Source organism: Poromitra crassiceps (genome assembly GCF_964638095.1).
Source record: "Poromitra crassiceps genome assembly, chromosome: 18".
NCBI lineage: Eukaryota > Metazoa > Chordata > Actinopteri > Beryciformes > Melamphaidae > Poromitra > Poromitra crassiceps.
In genome coordinates, this window is record NC_139636.1 from 15,552,791 (window position 1) to 15,576,980 (window position 24,190).

The window sequence follows — 24,190 nt, forward strand, 5'->3', positions numbered from 1 at the left end:
TGGATGACAGGTGTGTGGTCCAGCCTGACGCTGGAGACCTGGCCAACCCACCGAAAAAGTTCAGAGGTTCGTGGGCTAGGTGGTAGTCACAGAAGTTCGAGGTTACACACACACACACACACACACACACACGCACACACACACACACACACACACACACACACACACACGCACACGCACACACACACACACACAAGCAGGCACATGAACACTTTTTTTTTCAAACTCCCAAGGCTTTTGTGCCCTATCTTGTTTTAACCACGCTGTGTAATTTTAGACGACTTTTCCTGTGTTTAAGTGGCTCTACAAGCCCATTGTGGATAAATAAGCATTAACCTCAAATACGCTGTTTAACCACATTAAGACTCTCGAGTGGCACTTGACCCAACTCACAGAAAATGACTTCTCTTGGCCGGAATGCTTCTCTACTTCCTCCCAGATTGCCTGTTCAAGGTGTGTCCCATGAACAGATATTCAGCCCAGAAGCAGTTCTGGAAGGCAAAGCAGGGAAAACAAGGAAATAACAACACACAGGGAGAGCTGTTCAAGAAGTTACAGGTAGGACTTGTATCACAGAGCATGATCTTCCTCCTGATATATTATGGCTGTTCAGTTGCATCTCAACATCTCACAAATCTCGTTTATTTACCAGCATGCAGCAGAACTGGAGCAGAAGCAGAATGAGTCGGAGAACAAGAAGCTCCTTGGAGAAGTGGTCAAATACAGTAATGTGATCCAGGTACAGGCAGCTCATCTCTTTAGCAAACAGCTTGTGTCGTTGGTTTGTTTTGAGTCCTTGTTTTTGTTTTCATGTGTTTACCAGGGTTGTATTACTGTCCTCCCCTGCCTCACATTGCCAACAGTTTTACAGACATAATGAATAATGCAAACAGTCAAGTAAAATCCAATCCTTTTGTTGTTGTTGTTATATATAGTAATTTGTGGTTTCTCTCGTCATTCGCAAATAAACAAAATTATGCTTTATTTTCTTAGCTGATGAAAACTGTGGTATGCGGTCGGTTTAACTACTGCTTTTGGCAGCAGTTGTCAAACTGACTGTATACCACAGTTTGTACTTGTTATCTCTGCCAACGGTGTTGGCCATGAGTTTGTTTGACTGTTTGTTGGCAGGATATCTAAAAAAGTTATGAACGGATTTGCACGAAACTTTGTAGAAAATTAGGTCATGGGCTAAATCAAGGTGCTTATACCATGCCTCGCGCCTCCCGAACTCATATCTGATTTTTTTAAATGAACCGTACACACAAATCAAAGGCAGATGGAGACACAGCATGGCCTATGGTACGCATCAAATGCGATCAGAAACACATTTCGCCGAGGAGTTTTCATATAGGAAGAGAACGTTTCAAATTTGCCAGCATGTTTCCCCCCCACTTCAAGGCGCTGTTTAGGCGCTTTTGCTCTAATCAGGGCCACAGATGGCCCTGGGCCCCACAGATGGCCCTGATTGGTCGAACGCTGTTGTTCGTCCAATCGGGTGCAGCAAAGAACAAATATCGAAGCCCGCCTAGCGCCTACAAGTGTGCAGTTGTGTGGAGCGAGAGCGGCCCTAGCAGGGATTTTCAGTGAATGTGGACACGTACCGCCAGGACTGATTACATTTCTAGTCCACGACCACTGGCCAAAAAGAGGTGTGGCAAAAAATGTAATTGTTGTAAGTTGCTTTGGACAAAAGCGGTTGCTAAATGACATAATTAAATCATGTAATGTTATGTAAAGATGCCTTGCCAATAAGCAGTTTGTTTAGGTTGATACAGAATTGGTGAAATTATTTAGTCTTTCTCTGGTGAGAAGATTTGCGAAATGTTTCTTCAGATGAGGTCAAATTGAACGGCGGTGAAGGTCATTACATTTTAAACCAAGAGAGACGTTAACTTGAGATGATAACAAACGACTTCTGTATTAGCTCCCCCCCCAATTCTATGCTGTGATATTGTTCTCATAGTACTGAAATGATATTGCTCTCATAGTACTGAAATGATATTGCTCTCATAGTACTGAAATGATATTGCTCTCATAGTAATGATATTGCTCTCATAGTACTGAAATGATATTGCTCTCATAGTACTGAAATGATATTGCTCTCATAGTACTGAAATGATATTGCTCTCATAGTACTGAAATGATATTGCTCTCATAGTACTGAAATGATATTGCTCTCATAGTACTGAAATGATATTGTTCTCATAGTACTGAAATTATATTACTCTCATAGTACTGAAATGATATTGCTCTCATAGTACTGAAATGATATTGCTCTCATAGTACTGAAATGGCCCAATGTTTGTGTCTCAGCTCCTGCACATAAAGAGTAATAAGTACCTGACGGTGAACAAGCGTCTGCCCGCCTTGCTGGAGAAGAACGCCATGCGAGTGTCTCTGGACCCCGCTGGCAACGAGGGCTCCTGGTTCTACATCCAGCCCTTCTGGAAGCTCCGCAGCGAGGGAGACAATGTAGGTCTCCTTTTGCTTGCCATTACCGTTCTAGTGGTGGGAGCATCGCAACTTGAAACTTATGTCTTTCTTTTCAAGTGCAGCGCATCGTTTGGTGCGTGAGCTGACTTTTTCATCCCAGTTGAATGTTTTTCCTGTTCGAATAACATTTGTGATTTTGTCCTTCCCCTTGGCTTTAGCATCCTATCGTTAAAGGTATTGCTCTTGATTGTGCATGTTGCCTGTGTGTTTTTAGGTCAGACACAGAATGTCATTTAAAAGCATGGTTGCACCAGCATTTCTGCTGCATGTAAATATTCAGGTTGAGCGTTAAAAGTACCCAGTCGATAGTTATTTTCTATCTATCTCATCCCAATTAAAATATTCTGAAATATTCAGCTATGGTATAAGAGTGGATCAACAATTTTTTTAAAGCCACAGTCTGCTTGTGTGTGGCTGCTTAAGATATTGTTGACTGTGTGCAATATGATTTTGTTAGAGAGCATGGATTTGGCAAGTAATGGTAAGATAAGATCATAGGTTTCAGTCACCAGTGTGTGTCACATTCATGTTAACTCACCTTGTATGAATGAACCTGTTGGCCATGAAACACCTCAGCCACTCAGCTCATCCTTCTGCTGTTGCACATAGTTATTTGGAAAGGAGCAGATGTTTGCAGACCAGTTGCATGATGGGTATCCTCCGGCTTTGTGTTTGAGCAGTTTGAACAGTGCTGGATAGTCGGCCACCCTGAGATCAGTTCTGAGCTGCTGTGTCCTGCTGGGATGTGACGCTCTGTGTTTGGGTTGAAGGTGGTGGTTGGAGACAAGGTGGTGCTGATGCCAGTGAATGCAGGACAGCCTCTTCACGCCAGCAACATTGAGCTGCTAGACAATCCAGGCTGCAAGGAGGTGGGGCTCAATCATTTGTTATTTCTTCTTTTTTTATGACCAACAATTTATTTGTCATTTTCAATATGGACAGCAAGGCGTACAATCAATATGGAAAGAAAACTATAAAATCTCATATACTGTACTAACAAAAAACAAACAAAACAAAAATAAAATAAATACCGGTAACTAAAAGCTAAACTAATAACAATTAATCCTAACCCTAGTAAAAAAACAAAAATGTAGATGTCACACTGGCCGTATACAAACTTCTGAATACATCAAACAATAACATAACACAGATCGTCCAACATCTGAGAGGGGCTAGCTTATATGCCATAAGCTGGGCTAGGGCTGGGCGAAAACCAACATCACAAGATTTTTTTCTCAACATCAACATATATCATGATATAGTTCATTCATGTAAATTTATGGTATTTCTATTTCATTTGTGAATGTACAAAGTCTATGATAAATGTTACAGCAACGTTTAAAGAAAAGTGATTTATTTAGTTGGTGCCAGTCTGCAGGATTGACTGAGTTTGAGTATAATGAAAGATTTTCATTAATATAGTACTTGATTCATGGGCTAAAGACTAAAACACCTTGCTTAGAAATCTATTTTGATGTCTCTTAAGCAATTACAGTAATTGCACCCGCTGCAATTTGGAAATTGCAGAAGTTCATAGTTCATAGATTACAATTTAGATTGTTTTTCTTCTTCTTCTTGTTATTGTTCCATTCTAATATGTTCTATCTTCCCATTTTCCTCTACCATCTCCGGTTGGTGCTGCAGGTAAATGCCCTCAACTGTAACACTAGCTGGAAGGTCAACTTATTCATGAAGTTCAGCGACTACAGGGAAGATGTGCTGAAGGGGGTATGTGGCTTACCCTCATTTGTATTTATGTCATGTATGGGTTTTTTTTAATATGACAAAGGAATGTTTTTATTTGGTTGGTTTTGATATTTGCTTGTGCAATATGCATCATTTGGGCAGAACTCTGTGTAGTTTGCATGCAGCAGTCGAGCCTGTTTGCACGCCTCCTCTCTCTGTCTTTCAGGGCGACGTGGTTCGGCTGTTCCACGCAGAGCAGGAGAAGTTTCTGACCGGAGACGAGTATAAGAAGCAGCAGCACGTCTTCCTCAGGACCACTCTGCGGGCCACTGCCACCTCTGCCACCAGCTCCAAGGCTCTCTGGGAGATCGAGGTACCGCGCTGACATGCAGTCCCAAATACACAGGAGCTATATGTGTGGGTTTGACACCTGATCTGCTCAAAGTAAACAGACGGGAGGAAGAGTGCCTGAGGAAATAGCTGTATGGAATACGGAGTCCTCGATGTAGTGGATACACAAGCGTGTTTGCTTTGTGTGCTCTAACAATACACAACACCGTGTAATAGGAGTTTTGCTTGAGTCCGAGGGTAATGCTGCCATTGCAGACTTTGTTTCCGTGTCTCTCCAGTGGCTACTGATGATTTCTATCTTAGCTTTAGTTTTATTAATTGGTTCATCCCATGTGTCCCATGTGTCCCATGTGATAGTCAGGTGGCCCACATCAGTAACATTTAGACAGTGCTAATGCTAATTCAATGGGAGTGATTGGGGCTATGGTAAAATGTTCTGTAGTAATTCTTGTTCAACTTTGCGCCACGTTGTTTGCTTGCCCTGTCACTTCCTGTTGTCCTTCTGCAGTGTGTGCCAGTCTGTACTTTATGTTGCCATGTCAGTTGTTATGTTCTTCTGGCACTACTAGTGTCACAAACAACAACTCCTGCACATCTATTGTACTTGACAAATAAGGTGATTCTCATTCTGACTCTGACTGATTTTGGCAGGCCAACTACCAGAGAACCGAACCATCCATTCCTATTCTCACTGTTAAAAGCCATCGCACATTGCACATGGAGAAAAAAACAAAACAGGAATCATTCTTTGACAGCTGGCAAACTCATCCCCTCATAGCTTGAGCTATTTTTGTTTTTACTCGCCATCTTCTCCCCAATTGTACCTGGCCAATTCCGCCTGCTGTTCCCTCCCACATCCTGCCGATCTGGGGAGAGCCGTAGACTAGCACATGCTCCCTCTGATACATGTGCAGTCGCCAGCCGCTGCGTTTCACCTGACAGGGAGGAGTTTCACCAGCAGTACGTGGGAGGATCACGCTATACTTAGAAATACCCTGTTGTGTTGTACTGTATTGGTGTCAGTGGGAGGCAAGCACAGGTTGACAGTAAATCACAGGCTTGTAGGAGACAGAAACACATGATGAAAGGAGGACAAAAGCGAATGCTCCTTTGTGTATCTATGCCCTTTTATAATCTTGTGTGTCTGTGACAGGTTGTGCACTACGACCCCTGCAGAGGAGGCGCAGGCCAGTGGAACAGCCTCTTCCGCTTCAAACACCTGGCTACTGGGAACTACCTCGCTGCTGAGGTGCGGATTACACTCTGATCATTATCGTACTTCTTTCTTTTCGCGCCGCAGTTCCATTTGTGACCCACAGATAGTCAGATATGTGGATGTGTTACAGTATGTCTGTCTGACAGTGGTTGAATGTGGTTAATGGGTCATATCAATACTCTCACAAAATAAAATATATGCAATCACTCAAACTACACTTTTAGAGAACTACCTAGTTTGTTTGGACTTTTTTGTCAAAGGAGGTGTCTCTTCTTTCAAATTGAGGATATCTCGTTTTGTAAGACATTTAAGGGTAGTTGGAGGAGATTTTAGTTGATGTGCTGTAGGTGGCAGCATTCCCACTGATATCACCACTGTCATCCATCCGTATTGTGGAAGAGTTTCTTAGAGATGATGAGGGCTTGTGATCATCTGAGCTATGTCCATCTGAGGCCACTGACCACTGCATTTCCCTGTAGGCGAACCCCCAATTCAAAGATGACAACGTGGAAGCCAAAGGAGAGGTGAGTCCGTGAAACAAGCACATTGTGTCGTAGAATCCCACACAGCTGACCTCATTCTACGGATCTCCTACTGTTTACAGATGGATTTGTGTGCTTTCTAATACACCGGGTGGATATTTATATTTCAAGACATCTGCGGCTCTGAGCATTGAAAGTAGTTTTGGAGTTTTACACCCAAGCTGAGGCGAATGCCACTTGACTGCCTGAGAGAGAGAGAGAGAGAAGCAGTTAGAGAACAAGACAGAAGGTGTTGGAGAAAAAGAGTGTTTGAGTGTGTAGTTGAAAGATTTTCTCTGCAGTTCTCCATTGTCTGTCCAACTTCAGGCCCCTTTTCTCTCTGCTTGTGCTGTGCTTATGCAATCTCACCAGTATTCACGCGTGCACGCACACACACACATACACACACACACACACACATGCACGCACGTACGCACACAAACTCTGCCAAACTCTCACTGCTCTGAATCTATATCCAGACGTTTCTCTCAGCTCTCAGCTACCTTCCACATTTGTATTCCGCCACTGTAAGGAACACACACACAAACACACACACACACACACACACACACACAGTGTAAGGAACACACACACAAACTCCTCTCAGACTTGCACACTCTCTCGCATGCACATGCCGAATTTCAGACACGCAGGGGGGGCTCCTTACATAACGTCTGGGTGTGGGGGTGCCCTGTGAGAGGGGCTGCAGGGGGGGAGGCAGACGTGCTGTCTGCTCGGCTCCGCTCGCCTGTGCTAAGCTGGTGGGGTGAGTCACCAGAGGAGAGGAGAGGAGAGAGGAGAGTGGGAGGAAAGAGAAGCGGAGGCATGGAGGAGGCAGCTCTGGGGAGCTTCCCATTGACATGCAGAGAACAGGGGGAGAAATTAACCCTCGCCATGCGGGGCCATTATCTGCTGCATGCATCGGCACAGGGCACGCCGAGCCTGCCTACGTACCGCAGTGTCTCAAACACCACCGAGAGAAGAAGGCATGGCTCTCTCTGTGGCTACATTTCCATTTTCCATTTGATACCTCATTTGTGCAAGAAGCTTAAACGGCGTCATTTGGCACATCTTTCCCTGTTCGAGTATAGATTATATATCCATACTTAAGCATATTTGGTGTATTGAAAGAGAGTAAAAAATCAAAACATGCATGCCTTGCATGGAAAATACTTGCTACTATCTAATTAGCAGTTGAAATACTTTTGCTTGCATATAGTTACGGATACCAACTATTAAAAAAAATCTTATTTGATAAATGAGGCTGAAGTTAATATGAAATTATGTAATTTACCAAGACTGCAAAATTTTGAATCTACATGAGCCATTTAAATTTGCATATGTGTTTTGATTACTATAACAGTTTCTACTTATGCAGCTGTCTAAACAGGTTTAAAGATTGCAAACTCCCTCTGTGTGTGTGTGCGTGTGCGTGGCAGAGTGAGACAGACACGGTTTTCTCCAAGAGGAAGCGTCAAGCAGCAGAGAAGATTGCCTTCACCCTGGTATCTGTTCCCCATGGGAACGACATTGCCTCTCTGTTTGAGCTGGATGCCACCACTCTGCAGAGGGCTGACTGCCTGGTGCCCAGGTCAGTCAACACAGGCTCACTCAGTGCATCCCACAATAACAACTAACTTACTTCTACTGTTGTGTGTTCATTGGTGGTTATTTCCAGGAGTCGATTTGTACAAAGATTTCAGGGGGGACGGTAGCGTCTTCTGAAGACAAATAATTGGATAGTGCCAAAGACAGCATGGAGGGTAGAGGACCAGCTGTTTACCTTTTTGTTTCTATTGTGAAAGCACAAAGGTCTATACTTCTATCCTTCAGTGTTTCCAAAACTGGGGTACGCGTACCCCTAGGGGTACGTGGAGGTACTACAGGGGGTACTTGAGAGAATGGGGAAAATGGAAAAACGTATGGATGAATCGCGAAAATAAATTAAAGTTAAAATAAACCTGCTCAGGAGGCACTAATTGCAACTCTTTCACTCCATTTCTTATATTTATGATGTTATATTCTTCAAAAGGTGGGTTATCATTAGTTCATTGCATCATATGCTATAGTTTTCTCTTGCAGTTTTCTAAGCCAAATGTTGCGGTTGAGTGAAGGGGGTACTTGGATTCAGAAATCAGGGAAAGGGGGTACTGAAGCCAAAAAAAAGTTAGAACCACTGCATATACTTGAAAGACATGCATGTTATGAATGTGAGGTATCAGATACTCCTGCCAATGCTCTCGACCAATAACCTGACTCTGCCAGACGGGGGCGTTATTGTGTTCACAAGACAATACCGCCCCGCATCTGGCAGTGTCAGGTTACTCGACCAAGGAACAGGCCTCAGAATGGGAGTCGGTGCCCAGGCGCTGCACTGTGGCTTCCATGGCTCCTACTGTAAGTAGATGGGCCAAGTGCAGTTAAGCACTTTTCAATTGGTTGGGAATTCATTTGTTACCATTTTTAACGACTACAATGTCCAGAGAGCAAATTCATTATCAAACAAAACCCCACAAAAAGTAAATGTAGTAGAAAAAAAAAAGTAAATGAGACTTCTGAATTCTGTCCTATCCAGAATACAATACAGCACCGGTACAACAAGGTATACTTCCTTCCTCTCTTCCTCATTCTTTCATTGTTTCTAGTTCCCGTGCATTTGATGGATACATGGATCTTGATGGAATAAGCAGACATGTCATGTTAATACCTATTTACAAATGATTAAATTGTAAGCACATGGATTTCCTTTGGATTTCACAGAACATATTCATTCAATTCACATTTGCCATATTCACTGCAATATTGAATTATCTCAACTTTAAATTGAAAGTCATCAAACCTCCAGTCCTGCTAGCTTCAGGATGCCCTCCTGCTTGCCTTGCCTCTGCTGCATCATCTTGAACCTGGCTACCATCTACTGTTCACTGTATCAGACAGTGAAGTCCTCATGTCTCAAAGCTCTCTAAAATGATTAAATACTGTATCAGTTAGTGGCTTCCACATTTATTGATTATGACATGTTAAAAAGGGGGATGGCAGGTTTACAATGGGGTGGTTTTTGACTGTTTTTATTTCCTCATATCTACCCTCAAATCAACTACATTTCTCACAAACTGTCAGTGTGTCAATACATTTGGATTGAAGGAGAATTGTTCAGCTGACAGGCAAACTGCTAAAATGTCCATAAGGGGAATGTGATTTTTCCTGCTTAATCAGGAAATCCTGCTCTTTCAACCTGAAAATGTCACCCACATGAATCATGCAGATCTGTAAAAAAGGAAAAAAGAGTCGGGGGGATTGAGGGCGCTGATCTTATGAGCTGCCTGAGTGAAATGGAGAGGATTTAAGGACATCTAGGCTGAAGCGCGTGAAGTATCCACAAGGATGTTCGAGCTCAACAATTCCACACGTATCCCAGCGCACTCGTGCGTCAGTCGACCCGTTTGAGATGCCTACTTGCGCCTGCACGGCGAGAAACTAGACGAGAGTAGTCGAGTACAGTCTGGGACGAGGAGTCAACACGCCGTACGCTCCCCGACTGCCATGGAGTTTTAGTTTGGCCTGACACTTGCTTGATCATTGTTAGATGCCTACTGTAATAAGCTACAGCATTATTTATTTGTTGTTGTTGATGAACATCTTCAATATAATATTGCGTCACTGTAAAGAAAACATTACTATTTCTCTCCAGTCAGCTGGTTACTGGCTACTTAAATGGGCTGATGAGCATTAAAAAAAAACTAATTCTCTTCACATGAGACATCTACCGCATATTATTTTCAATTACATTGTTTCCCTTAAACATGAGAAAATGTTTAAAAATTTAATTTTTAATTTGTGCCTGTATATTTGACTATGCTGGTAGACTCCCCTCCAGCCATTCAGAAAGGATTAGGCTTTTCATGGTGATCGTTGATGTGGCATTGAAAATTTCAGCTTTCTAACAGGACATCACAGGTTAAATAATTTACTGCTTAAAATGAGTTGTGCTTAAAGTTAAGTTTCCATACGTAACAAACAAACCAAAATAGCTCACTATTAGGTTGTAGTAATAATGATATACAGTAGGTAGTGAAATTTATGGAAATATAACTTTGGATTAAATATAAGAATCTATTTAATGTGACACCAGTCCATGTCACAGGGACTGGTGTTTTGAGTAAGAAGTAGGCCAAAGTCATTTTTAAAGTCCCTGGAAACCAGAAATAATTTTTTATTATTTAGCATTTTGAGTTCATCACATCACAGGAACCTATGTTAATAAGCCACCAGCCAAATTTGAACGATGAACGTCGCAAAGTATATACATTTAGGTTTGACAGTCATCACAAAAGTCATGAGAATCAATTAGATTTTAGACTGTATTTTCTCCCGCGGACTGTGTGTGCGTGCAAGACTGCAGGTCTCCGAGAGAGAGAGAGAGAGAGAGAGCGAGAGAGAGGGAGGGAGGGAGGGAGGGAGGGAGGGAAACGGAGAGAGAGAGAGCAGGAAAGAGAGATGGAGTGTGTGTGTGTGTGTGTGTGTGTGTTCGCTCGTTGCTTTGTCTCTTAGAACAGACGAGTTGGCTTCCGCAATTTTCAAATGCTTCCACCATACCGTCTGTACTTCGTGGGGGAGAATCATGCACCAACCGGAATGGGAAGTAGAAAGGCGGGTTTTCCGCTCATTAGTCCAATCAGAATCGCAGAAAGGCGGGTCTTCCGCTCATTAGTCCAATCAGAATCCAATATGCCGCATTTTTCGTGGACACACGTGTCGTGATTGGTCGGATTCCGTCAAACTTCTTTCCTGTCTGAAGGTTTTTTTCCCAACTTCCTTGTGCATGTTCTGGGGGTGTAACGTACAGACTGTGTATAGCTGCATTCGCCGGATGTAGATGAGACAGTCTGTTTTAAGAGACTACTCGTTGCTCGGAGAGGAAGAGACTGCCGCTGCGACTGCACAGTGCTACTGTGTGTGTGTGTGTGTGTGTGTGTGTGTGTGTGTGTGTGTGTGTGTGTGTGTGTGTGTGTGTGTGTGTGTGTGTGTGTGTGTGACGTGATCATTTTAGCACCGCGCGCACCTCTCTCTTCAATGAGGAAGTGGAAATCCAGACCTTGTAGAAAAGTGGCGATTTTGTTTTTTTTTGTTGAAACTGTCACCTACTTTCTGAGGCACACAATTACTCACATAAGACCCTAAATTTAATAGTTAGAAGGTTTTTGTGGATTTTGGTTTCCAGGGACTTTAAGTTGTTTACAGATTATGAAAGTGCAGATTGTAAGCATTCAAATGATGTGTCATTGTCATATATACAGTACATTGACATCTGAAAATAGTTGAAGAAGATTTGAATGTTGGTACTCTGAAAAGCAACATTGAGAGAAAATCGGGTGCTGCCATGCCGTGTGTGCTCTGCGCTCCGTACATTTTCCTGCTTTTTTTGTCCCTTGCCAGTCACATGCCTGCATGAAGTCTCAACACTAGATACCTTTTTAAGATGGATAGAGGTACTGTATCTAGTGTTGAGTCTTTGAAATCTTATTTTTCTTAAAACTAAATAAATCTGCCAGTGGGGTGAGGTAATAGCACTTATTTTGAATGGAAACCATTCCAATGGGTTTTAGAGATTTCTTCAATCAAATGTCATTTTCTTGATACAAGTTGAGTCCTTATTCTGTTTCATTTCAAGATACTGACATTTGTTTTTTGGCAAAAATCTCATCCACCTGGCAGAATTATTCACTTGTTTTAAGAAAAATACGATTCTAAGAATAAATATGAGACTACATTTCTTGTTAAGATGGCCATTTTTTGCAATGAAATAATGCAGTAAAATCTCACAAACAAAACAAAACAACTAAAACCTACTGTATATCGCACCCATTCTCAGAAACTCCTATGTGAGGCTGAGGCACCTGTGCACCAACACCTGGGTGACCAGCACCAACTTTCCCATTGACGCAGAGGAGGAGCGTCCTGTCATGCTCAAGGTCAACACACACGCACACGCACACACACACACACACGCACACACACGATCGGTTGGCATGAACACGGATACATTATTTTAAAATGTGTTTTGGCTTTCACCATAGATTGGCACCTGTCCCACAAAGGAGGACAAAGAGGCTTTTGCCATCGTGTCTGTTCCCTTGTCGGAGGTCAGGGACTTGGACTTTGCCAATGATGCCAGCAAAGTTTTAGAGTCCACCGTGAGGAAGCTTCAATACGGCAACATCGCTCAGAATGAGAGGAGGTACGGACACAGGCAGGATACACAGGGGACACACTCAGTCAGCATATTTCATGATTCCATACATTATTTCTGCCTCATATATTTTCAGGTTTGTGACTAAGCTCCTGGAGGACCTGGTCTTCTTTGTGTGTGTGGTACCGAACAACGGCCAGGATGTTCTGTCTGTAGTCATCTCCACACCCAACCGAGAGAGACAGAAACTCATGAGGGAACAGGACATCCTTGCCCAGGTTACACGCACGCACATACACACACGTCTGTTTTTCTATCTATTATGCTGGGCCCGAATGGAAGTCGGTTCAGGCTCTGACTGCACCACAACATTAGGGTTGCAGGACAGACAGTGATGCCCAGTGTCAATCTCAATGGCATTACTGCAGGCAGGGTAATCCGAGATTAGATTAGACCGGTTATGGTCATTCCTGTAGTGAGGTAGTACTGTATATATTACACACACTAACATCAGAGATTAGGACCGGGGGGGAGGGGGTTAGGATGCATTTGTTTCCGTCTCAGCATGTGTCTCCATGCCTGTTCTGTTCTTCATCTTGGTGTGTGGGTTTATTTGTCTCTAGATCTTTGGCATCCTGAAGGCCCCATTCACTGACCAGGGTAAAGGCGACGGTCCCATGCTGAAGCTGGAGGACCTGGGAGACCAGCGCTATGCTCACTTCAAGTACATGCTGAGGCTTTGTTACAGGGTGCTGCGCCATTCCCAACAGGACTATCGGAAGAATCAGGCATGTTGCAACCCTCTGCACAACTTCTATGGAGTTGTCCTGTTCATTATCAATATGCTCATTATCATACTAGACTAAGGTGAGGGAGGGGGCTTCTGGCTGGAAGCTTGCCAATATAGATTCCCAAGCTGTGTGGGGAAATGTGGGCGGGGAAAATCAACGCTCATGCTCTCCCCATCTTCAGCAGCTGCCATCAAAAGGATAAGATCACCCAAAAATGAAAATTCAGTGAGGGTGAAGTTTTTTAGTAGAGTTTTCCCAGGGAAACAGAGTTACAGCATTCTCCTTAACCATTGATGTGAATGGTGACCAACTTTCAAACATAAAAAAAAAATCCTTAAGCAAGACCCTTAACTTGGGTCTTGCCCTCATTGCTCTTGTACAGTAGAGCCACTCAGTGGCCAGCAGACTGTTTTTGCTATGCAGCTCCCAGGTGTGGTTATGGGCAACTTTCTGAATGTGAAGCAGGGTGTTTTTGAGAAAGAGTCTGCATCCTCAGCAAATGTCCCCTGGATAAATAACGGTAAACAAACAAACAAAAACAAACAAGCAAAAAAACAGACTCAGTGCAGTCATTTCAGCACATTTTTATTTCTCCGTATTTCTCTGGCTTCGTCTTTCACATTCTCAAGTCACCCCACTATTTTATTTAACATAAGAATTGTCTATAACCATGTGTTTCTTGTGGTGCCTAGGAGTACATAGCCAAAAAGTTCTCCATCATGCAGTCCCAGATTGGCTATGAGATCCTGGCTGAGGACACCATCACTGCTCTGCTGCACAACAACCGCAAGCTGCTGGAGAAACACATCACAGCCAAGGAGATCGAGACCTTCGTCAACCTGCTGAGACGCAACAGAGAGCCCAGGTCAGGCACAGGGACCTCCTAAACATGTGACAACCCAAGTGGAACAATTTCATAAGAAATACAGGAATGATTCTGATTTTATGCATGGAAGTTAAAAGTCACGCATAGTCAAGAACATTGTGGTCAAGTCTGGTAATGTACTATATGCCTGAGGCATAATTGAAATGTAAGACACAGGCACAGACGCATTCAGATGTTGCACAATCAGTTGTGTACTAATTGCATGCTAATACTGCGTTTGTAATACATTTGTCAAATGTGGTGATACAATATCTGATCTGCCCTTCCAGATTCCTGGACTATCTCTCTGATCTGTGCGTGTCCAATAAGACTGCCATCCCGGTGACACAGGAGCTTATCTGTAAATTCGTGCTGAACCCCATCAATGCAGACATCCTCGTCCAGACCAAGTGCGTCACACCCTCCACATCTCAGCATGCTCTAGCTGAGGCTGTCACATTTTAGTCAAGCATGTTAAAACGTGCGCATGTAGCGTGTGAGAGTGCAGCGTGCATGTGGTGAAATGGATATTCTGACAGGAGAAGTAGCAGCTCTACAGCAAAGTGGAATGTGTCTGAATTTCCTAATAAATGCTTCATCTCACCCTCCCGTCCCCTCCACCCCACCAGACTAATAGCCAACACAGAGACCACCCTGGAGGCATCTCTGCTGCAGGAGGATGTGGATGAGGAGGAGGTTTGGCTCTATTGGATCGACAGCCACAAGGAGCCCCATGGCAAGTCCATCCGCCACCTTGCCCAGGACGCCAAGGGCAACCACAAGATGGATGTGGACATCATCACCTACTACAGGTGAGGGTGGGAGTCTGGAGTTCTCCTCCTATCCTTCGCCATGCCAATTTGCACGCCTTTACACTTACGAACCAAAGGGGCATAAGTGTGTTATAGTACAATAGATTTTAGAGGAGAGTCGAAACAAATTTTGATCAAAGTTGGATCAGCTGCCGTTACCACATACGAAGCACAATATTTAACTTTTTTTGTTTTATCAGATTGAGCATTACTATAAAAACAATACTGTTACAGATTAAGTTGGATTATATTTGTTAACTTTTTTAAATGGCAAAAAGGTGAAATACCGTACACCTTTTGGCACAAACATTGTGCCAATTCAGCCATACAGAAGCACATTCATCTTAATACAAATCTAGCAATTACACTTGAGTCGACATTGAAATGTAAAACAGCAGAATCTTTATCTTGAAAAATTGATTATTTTGTTTCTGTTAAAAACTTGTAATATATCTTTTTAATAAATATATATAGACATAAGAAACGACTTTCGATTCTAAACTACTACTTTTAATGTTTTATTTTGCTGGTATAATACATTTTTGTATGTGTCCCAGGACACATCACTTATTGATTATTGATTATGAGGAGTTTTACAGGTCTTTGAATGTGTCCCTGCTTGCCTTGGACACATTCTAAGACCTGTAAAACTCCTCATAACACTGAGGGATAACTTCAGCTACCAGCAGTCTTACTATCAGAGCTCATCTTGACCAGTTCACACTCCTAACTCTTGTTAGAATCCTCTACCCACAATGCTTGTTCAGTGTCAAAAGTGGGCTTTTGCTTGGTGTCAAAAGGGTGTACAGGCAGTTATACCACAAAACCCTATTTTTACTGTTACGGCTTTCAGTTTTTATTTAATTAAAATGTATGGTTCATGATTTCAGTTGTGTCCTTTTGGCACTGAATAGATCTCACTGAGACATTTCAGTTGATATAGAACACTTATATTCGCCCAAAATCGCACTTACTGTACTTAATTTGGCTCCAAGCCCTCCATTTCCTACCACATCCAAGTTAAAACCAAAAGTTCCCCTCCTGTATTCCTCTCATCTTTCTCACTATTAACTCTCTCCTCCATCGCTCCTTGCCTCCACCATAGGGACCAGCTGAACCTGTTTGCTAAAATGTGTCTGGACCGCCAGTACCTCGCCATCAACCAGGTGTCCTTGCAGCTGCCTGTGGACCTGATCTTGCGTTGTATGTTCGACGACTGCCTGCCCTACAACCTGAGAGCCTCCTTCTGCCGCCTCATGCTGCACATGCACGTGGACCGCGACCCCCAGGAGGCGGTGGTGCCCGTGCGCTACGCCCGCCTCTGGACCGAGATCCCCTCCAAGATCAGCATCCAAGAGTGAGCGCCTGTTGTGTGCTTTTAGTCTTGTAGGGGTGTCCCCAAAAAGTCCATCCATGTAAAAATCGCCATTCATATTTTCGATGATTCTGAACTCCCAAGAATCAATTCTTTTTTTTTTGTCTCTTTTTTTTTCTTGAAGTCACTGAGACCTGAGAAATACTAAGACGTTTTTATTTCTTGCAAGTTTAGCACAAATAAAGTTTAGTTTTGTCTTAGTATTGCAATCAGCTGATAAAACGTTCTCAAATATAAATATAAAAACAACATAATCTTATACACTTTATTCTGCTTTCATGCCATAATTACACCGCTTTCTTACACACAGCGGACTGGAGGAGATCCTGAAATCCCCCTATGTACTGAATCGAGAATAGATTTTGAATCGAATCGTGACCCCAGGAATCCGAATCGAATCGTGAGATACCCAAAGATTCACATCCCCGGTGTGTGCTTACCTTGTGTGTTAACCACCTACTGTGTGTGTCTGCAGGTTCGAGTATGAGTCTGCAGACACCTCAAGAGAGGAGATGAAGAGGAAGTTTGCCCCCACCATGGAGTTTGTGGAGGATTATCTCAAAGATGTGGTCAGCCAGCCTTTTCCATTTGGGGACAAAGAAAAAAATGAACTCACTCTAGAGGTAAAATAATACCCAATATGCAAAATTTATTTTTTATTAGAAACACAATTAGGGTGTTTTCATCCTGTGTAGCCTTTTGGTGTTTTCTGTTACAAAGTAGTAGTGTATTCGTAATGAATTCCTTGTCTTAACTTATCTCTTCCAGGTTGTGAATCTGTCTCGTAACCTGGTCTACTTTGGCTTCTATAGCTTCAGTGAGCTGCTGCGTCTCACACGCACTCTGCTGGCCATCCTAGATGAGCACCCGCTCACCTACATGAACAAGCTCAACAAGAGCCCAGAGGCCGGTCAGTGAACTGCAGAAATATATCAAGGAAACAGACATTTGAGGCTTTCTATCTTACTCTATTAGGTTCTTTGAAAATGTACTATGTCATGCATGCTCACAGGCTTGAGTTGAAAGATAGTTGAGTTGAAAACCAGAGGACCGTGCGACTCTGCGATGCTAATTATGTTCACAAAATGCACAAAGCAAAATGTGTGAAGTTGAATTTCTCCTTTAGGCAACAACGTGCTGCGTACGATCCATGGCGTTGGCGAAATGATGACTCAGATGGTGATGAGTCGAGGTCTTCCTCACAGCCTCCCTGACACCCCTCCCTCCCTGCGCTACGGTAAAGGCCACTTCCTGTCAGACAACGAGGACGTCACGGTGATGGACACCAAGCTGAAGATCATAGAGATCCTACAGGTAACTGCATGGATGTATAGGATGGATAGAATTCAAAATACGGCGATAATTCATTAAATGATTTTCACCCATTTTTGAGTGTTTGTGATTTTTTGTTTGTTTCTTTGTTTTCCCGTCAGTTTATCCTGAGTGTGAGGCTGGATTACAGGATCACCTACTTGTTATCCATCTACAAGAAAGAGTTTGGGGACAAGAACCTAACCACCGACAACTCTGTCTCATTGGCTGAAGTCCCTCCTTCAATGTCAGGTGAGACTCCTTTCTGTCTTATGACACAGTCAATACCTAATGCATAATCCTGCACATTTATTTTTTGGATGTTGTGTTATTAGATGTTTGAGTTGAACCACTGCAGCCAGCCACACTTTATTGAACTGTTGAGCTTTCTGTCCACTTTAATTTGTCTCCAGTTTCCGAACCAGACATAGACGAGATTGCGACAAAAGCAGAGACCATGTTTGCAGGAAGGTAGGTGAAGCTGGGATTGTTTACCGACTCTCTGTGCTACAGTCTCAAACATTCAGTCAGAGAAAGTTGTGGAACATATATAAGCCTCAGTGTGCTTGAATGATGACGTTCCACAATCTTTATGGAGGTTACAGAAACGACCGTACACTAAATACAAGACTTACTGTGCGTCTTTTTGTGCATTTACATGCGTGCGTGCCTATGTATGGTTTCAGCTCAGAGCTAAGTGCGGTGGAGTTGGACGACGAGGGTGGCCGGAAGTTTTTGCGTGTTCTGATCCACCTCATCATGCAGGACTACCCCCCCCTGGTGTCTGGCTCGCTCCAGATCATCTTCAAACACTTCAGCCAGAGAAACGAGGTCCTGCAGGCCTTCAAACAGGTAACGCTGCAGCAGTTGTACATCTAGAGCGCTGACAGGAGGCAGTATTAGTTACTTCCTAAGATAAGTGATTTTTTGTCATGGTTGATGTAATCAGTCTGGATTAGCAGGGTTCCCCAAAGACAGAGGCTGCATCTGTCTCAGTAAGAGCTTTTTTCAGCTGGAATACAGAGCTGCTGGTATAGTGAGACCTACTGGCCTGTCGAAGTTTTGCTCTCACACACGGTGTCCTCTCAATATCTGTGTCTGTTTCATTTATTGTCCTGTGTGTCTGTCTGTGTGTTTTTTCCAGGTCCAGTTGCTAGTGTCAGAGCAGGATGTGGAGCACTACAAGCAGATCAAGGCAGACCTAGACCAGCTGCGTCTGACGGTTGAGAAGTCGGAGCTGTGGGTGGAGAAGAGCGGGGGCTACAGCAGTGAAGACCTGGCTGGCAGACAGGCCAAGGAACAAAACAATGAGGTGTTGTATTGTGTTTTGACGGTACCCAACATCTAACAGGACACTTCTCACATTGAAAGTTTACTGTTGTTTTTCCTCACTGGAGACTTGCTATGTTTCACGGGGTAAAACATCCCATCTGTCATCCAGCTATGGAAATGGCTTCTTACAGTAAGATTGTTAGCATAGCTCATTGAAGCCTGTGGAAACCACTCACGGCAAACTAGTTTGTTAGCTTACAGCGCAGACCCACTAGAAACGGATCAGACGCGGAAGGGAGGCAGTCTCCATTTGTGATACTACGGTACTTCTCTCTTTTTTCCATTTACAAAAGGAGACGAACTTAGAGATCCTCTGTCGCAATTGATCCAGCCCACGGGCACATGTTTGCTGTCAACACTGTTTCATCTGAGCCACGCAGCACTCCTTTCCACTTGTTTCATACAATAAACCTTAATGGGCCTCAAAGATGTCGTAAGCCTATAGCATTTACACATTAACACTAGAACCGCCATGGGGTCAATTCTACCCCGAGGTGGTTTTTCACATCATTAAATAGTAGTGATGGCAACTAAATTAATAATTGCATGTAGTGACTAATGACTTGTTTTTTTTCTTGATCCATTTGTTTTGACAGGAGGTCATCCTGAGCCCAGTACAGGATGGAGACATTAAACCTCAGATTGACAGCAACAAAGCAAACAACTACAACATTGTGAAAGAGGTGAGTTCCATTCCCTTAATTGCGTCTTATTCGTGCCCTATGCCTTCTGGCTCTCTGGTGCATCTCATTTATAAAAGCTCTGTACGTGTGTGTGTGACTGTTATGTAGATCCTGCTGCGGCTCAGTAAGCTCTGTTACCCCAGTAAGAAGAGTCGTGTGCAGCTGCAGCGGCTGCTGAAGAACATGGGGGCCCACACTGTGGTGCTGGACCTGCTGCAGATCCCCTATGAGACGGTGAGCCAGCTGAATCTTACCTTGCTGGTCCTGATGCGGCTGTGAAGTCTTTGTGTAACATGATTTTGGGTTTCGTCTGCTTATGTCTTGTATTCTGTCCATCCACAGAGTGACGAGAAGATGAATGAGATAATGACCCTGGCCCATACCTTTCTGCAGAACTTCTGCAGAGGAAACCCTCAGAACCAAGTTCTGCTACATAAACACCTTAACCTGTTCCTCACTCCGGGGGTACGTTCACCGCTGACCTTACTGCCGGGACTTTTACATTTCTATTTTAGGAGTTTAGCATAAAACTCTTACCCAGAACCTCTTAAAACAACTGCATAAGCATCAATAATAAGCAACTAGAGAACATCTTACGGTGGGATCACACCAGCCGCAACGCCTGTGACTTAAAACGAATGCGGGCCAGTGACAAAAAGTATAAAGTACTCAAACCGGCTTCTGTAGTAGTTCCCACTACAATAGGTGTCTCTAGAATATTCTTCTTATACTCCTCTTTTCAAGCAGAACTTGCTGGAAGCCGAGACCATGCGCCACATCTTCATGAACAACTACCATCTGTGTAATGAGATCAGCGACCGTGTCGTCCACCATTTTGTCCACTGCATTGAGACACACGGCAGACACGTCCAGTACCTGAAGTTCCTGCATGCCATTGTGAAAGCTGATGGCAAGTATGTCAAGAAGTGTCAGGACAAAGTCATGACAGAGGTGAGAATGATTTGCTCATTTCTGTTTGACCTATGTTTGATATTGCACTGCATGAATATGGCGTATGGTTTAAAGCTGGAGTGTGTAACTTTTGTAGATGCCGAATCTTTGTCTCCCCCTTCTGGCGCTTCTGGCAGTGAAGGAACGTGCGCTGCATTCATGTGTTGTCGGGAAAATTAGTCCCCCACCGGTTCCTTTGCTCTTTGTTGTCACAAAGCCTCCGCGAAATGACTCGTTTCACTTCAGAATTTGATACATTTGGTCCAGTTTCATTTGGAAGGTCTAGAAGAACCGCACGACGGAATGATTTATCCCCGTTCAAGTTAGCAGAAGGCTAACCTGAAATTAGCCATCTAAGCCCGGCAGAAGCGCGGGAATGGCTCCGGAGGACAGCAGATTGAAAACTCCGGTCCTACTCTGTAATAGAGAGTTATCTGGCTGCGATAGGCTTAATCAGCATTGTGGGAACTCGTTTGGCAATGGCTTGAATGTAACAGACTTTCATGATGTAAAAGTGACAGTACACACTCCAGCTTTAATAAATGTAACGGACGTTCATGATGTAAAAGTGACAGTACACACTCCAGCTTTAATAAATGTAACGGACTTTCATGATGTAAAAGTGACAGTACACACTCCAGCTTTAATAAATGTAACGGACGTTCATGATGTAAAAGTGACAGTACACACTCCAGCTTTAATAAATGTAACGGACGTTCATGATGCAAAAGTGACAGTACACACTCCAGCTTTAATAAATGTAACGGACGTTCATGATGCAAAAGTGACAGTACACACTCCAGCTTTAATAAATGTAACGGACGTTCATGATGCAAAAGTGACAGTACACACTCCAGCTTTAATAAATGTAACGGACGTTCATGATGTAAAAGTGACAGTACACACTCCAGCTTTAATCAATGTAACGGACGTTCATGATGTAAAAGTGACAGTACACACTCCAGCTTTAATAAATGTAACGGACGTTCATGATGCAAAAGTGACAGTACACACTCCAGCTTTAATCAATGTAACGGACGTTCATGATGTAAAAGTGACAGTACACACTCCAGCTTTAATACATGAAAAAACAAGATGAGGAAAGACACTTGTAATTAGTATGAACATAATGGAAGACCGTCCTGCCATGATGCATTGCTCTCCTGATGGGAGCTGACACTACAAAATGACACTGACAAAGACACTAGTTCTTGTGGAGATTTGACAATGTTATTGCCACCAGTAAGACTTGCAACCACTCGTTACACTGATCACCTGAAGAATTAAACACGTGGGGGGGAGATTCTGAATGGTGTGTGAATTAATATTTTATGCCACTTTTAATAAAGATGACTCAGAACTGTTAGTCGTGACAAACACTGACTGTGCAGTCACAGTGTGCCCGCCAGGGTAGGAAATGCTCAGTTATTAATGGCATGTCTTGCCCGCCACTATGCTATGCAGGACTTCATCTCGTCGTGTGTGTGTGTGTGTGTGTGTGTGTGTGTGTGTGTGTGTGTGTGTGTCTGTGTGTGTGTGTGTGTGTGTGTCTGTGTGTGTCTAGACACATTGTAAACAGTAACTGAACTGTCTATAGAAACTTCATACTTAAACCACAGGTTCCCCCTATAGGACAGATGATGGGATTAGATTTTTTGGAGTGCCTTGCTGCACACATTTGCCGATTGATGAGGAAAAAAGCTTCTTGAAGCCACTATTCACCTTATGTAGCCACGCCCATTTGACCCGGTTCTGTGGCCGTCCTACGACTTCCGGCTAAAAATAATAATAAAATAAAATAGAAAATGGCTGCGCTGCTCCAATATCATCTAACTCTGAATTAACTAATAATTTAGCCAATTGTATGTAACATACCAAATAAAAGCAAACGGCAATGTCTAAGAATGCAACGCCATGTAACTGGCTCGTTAAGTCTCGCATTCCAGGGAATTACGTTAACGTCTGCGGGTCTTTATTAACGTTAATGGCTCGCGCTGCCTCGGAGGAGAGAAAACCATCCGAAACTTTCTTTGTTGGAGTCCAGGTATGTTTTACAAGAAAGTGCTCGTCATTGTCGACGATAACGTTATCTGACCTGGCTAACAGTGGATACTCCGCTTGCTTGCTGTGTACCGAGCTCAAAGTATTAGGCTACGTTCTTTGTTTTACACCCTGCGCTGTCCACTACAAAAACGACTCTCTTCTTCATGACGTTCTTTCATATTTGGCGCCGTGACCGCCGGAAGTGTTAGACGGACCCGGAAGAATTTGGCCCACTGTAAGGTCTGAACATAAGGTGAATAGGTCACGATGAGGAAGCACAAGAGCATCTTGCGTTCTTAATGTGTGATGTATTTCCTGCTGAAACTTGGTATTGGGACATAAAGCAGGGATCATTCTGAAGTGTTAAACAACAGAATATCAGTTAGGGAGAGAAACAAAAAAAAATCTGTCATGGTTTATTGGTTGGAATTTTATGGCGCCTCCTGGTACATGATGAAGTCACGACACCACTAAAGATTTCCTGTTTTCCAGGAAGTAAAAGTAATATAAAAATACAAGAACATTAGGGGTGTAAATTGGGTATCTCACAATTTGATTCGATTCAGATTCCTGGGGTCACGATTCGATTCAAAACAATTCCCAACTCAAAATTGATTCTCAATTCAGTACATAGCAGGATTTCAACATCTACTCCGGGCCGCTGTGTGCTAAGAAATGCGGTGTAGCAAATTATGGCGTGAAAGCAGAAAAAAGTGTGTAAGATTGTTGTTTTTCTATTTGAAAAAGTTTGACTTTTTCTGATTGCAATAAAGTAAACACAGTACACACAAAGACAAACCTAAGACAAAAGGTAACATTCATGCTAAACTTGCACAAATAAAAACATCTTTGTATTTCTCAGTCAGTGACTTTAAAAAAAAAATGAAAGCAAAAAAAAAAAAAAGGATTCCTGGGAGTTGTGAATCTTTTCAGAATCACGATTCTTTTGACACTCCTAACGAACATATATTTTTTCTATCTTTTTTTGCACAAGTTGTCAGCTAAGGTGTATGATATGATAGTTACAAGACAGGTATTCTGACATAGTCTATGTCACATAGAAGTATTTGTTGATGCATTGATTTAGCGTCATTATACTAGTTAAGTTCAATATGTCATTGGGGACTACCAGCTCAAGTGCCTTTTGTTACCATTATTTTACCCGAAACATCTCAAACCTGTCATTGAAGTAACATTTCCTGCTGTGTGTGTCTGTGTGTCCAGCTGGTGAACGGAGGCGAGGATGTGCTGGTGTTCTACAACGACCGCTCGTCCTTCCCGCTGCTGCTGCAGATGATGGCCTCGGAGCGTGAGCGGGCGGATGAGGGCGGAGCTCTGGCCTATCACAACATCCTGGTGGAGCTGCTGGCCGCCTGCACCGAGGGCAAGAACGTTTACACCGAGCTCAAGTGTAACTCTCTGCTGCCGCTCGATGACATCGTCAAAGTGGTCACCGATGTTCAGTGCATACCAGAGGTGAAGGCCGGACTTCACTTTTGTACAAATCATATAGTATTAACCAGAGCCGGGTAGATAGGAGAGTCGCGACATCTCCATTCACTCCAAT

The 24,190-nt window shown here is 43.2% G+C and overlaps 1 protein-coding gene across 1 annotated transcript in view; it reads left to right on the plus strand.

The window, feature by feature from the left end:
- Positions 1-24,190, plus strand: part of itpr2 (inositol 1,4,5-trisphosphate receptor, type 2) — a 67,562-nt gene continuing 43,372 nt past the window's right edge. The window contains exons 1-30 of the mRNA XM_083655155.1: positions 1-66; positions 440-558; positions 653-739; positions 2,317-2,475; positions 3,267-3,365; positions 4,141-4,224; positions 4,409-4,555; positions 5,687-5,782; positions 6,229-6,273; positions 7,710-7,861; positions 12,143-12,242; positions 12,348-12,508; positions 12,597-12,738; positions 13,084-13,248; positions 13,944-14,116; positions 14,407-14,526; positions 14,746-14,928; positions 16,034-16,285; positions 16,779-16,926; positions 17,072-17,213; positions 17,430-17,617; positions 17,737-17,866; positions 18,028-18,085; positions 18,301-18,466; positions 18,759-18,926; positions 19,543-19,629; positions 19,738-19,863; positions 19,972-20,094; positions 20,377-20,580; positions 23,848-24,099. Coding sequence (XP_083511281.1) covers positions 463-558; positions 653-739; positions 2,317-2,475; positions 3,267-3,365; positions 4,141-4,224; positions 4,409-4,555; positions 5,687-5,782; positions 6,229-6,273; positions 7,710-7,861; positions 12,143-12,242; positions 12,348-12,508; positions 12,597-12,738; positions 13,084-13,248; positions 13,944-14,116; positions 14,407-14,526; positions 14,746-14,928; positions 16,034-16,285; positions 16,779-16,926; positions 17,072-17,213; positions 17,430-17,617; positions 17,737-17,866; positions 18,028-18,085; positions 18,301-18,466; positions 18,759-18,926; positions 19,543-19,629; positions 19,738-19,863; positions 19,972-20,094; positions 20,377-20,580; positions 23,848-24,099 — 4,053 coding nt within the window. The 5' untranslated portion in view covers positions 1-66; positions 440-462. The remainder of the gene's footprint in view (positions 67-439; positions 559-652; positions 740-2,316; positions 2,476-3,266; positions 3,366-4,140; positions 4,225-4,408; positions 4,556-5,686; positions 5,783-6,228; positions 6,274-7,709; positions 7,862-12,142; positions 12,243-12,347; positions 12,509-12,596; positions 12,739-13,083; positions 13,249-13,943; positions 14,117-14,406; positions 14,527-14,745; positions 14,929-16,033; positions 16,286-16,778; positions 16,927-17,071; positions 17,214-17,429; positions 17,618-17,736; positions 17,867-18,027; positions 18,086-18,300; positions 18,467-18,758; positions 18,927-19,542; positions 19,630-19,737; positions 19,864-19,971; positions 20,095-20,376; positions 20,581-23,847; positions 24,100-24,190) is intronic.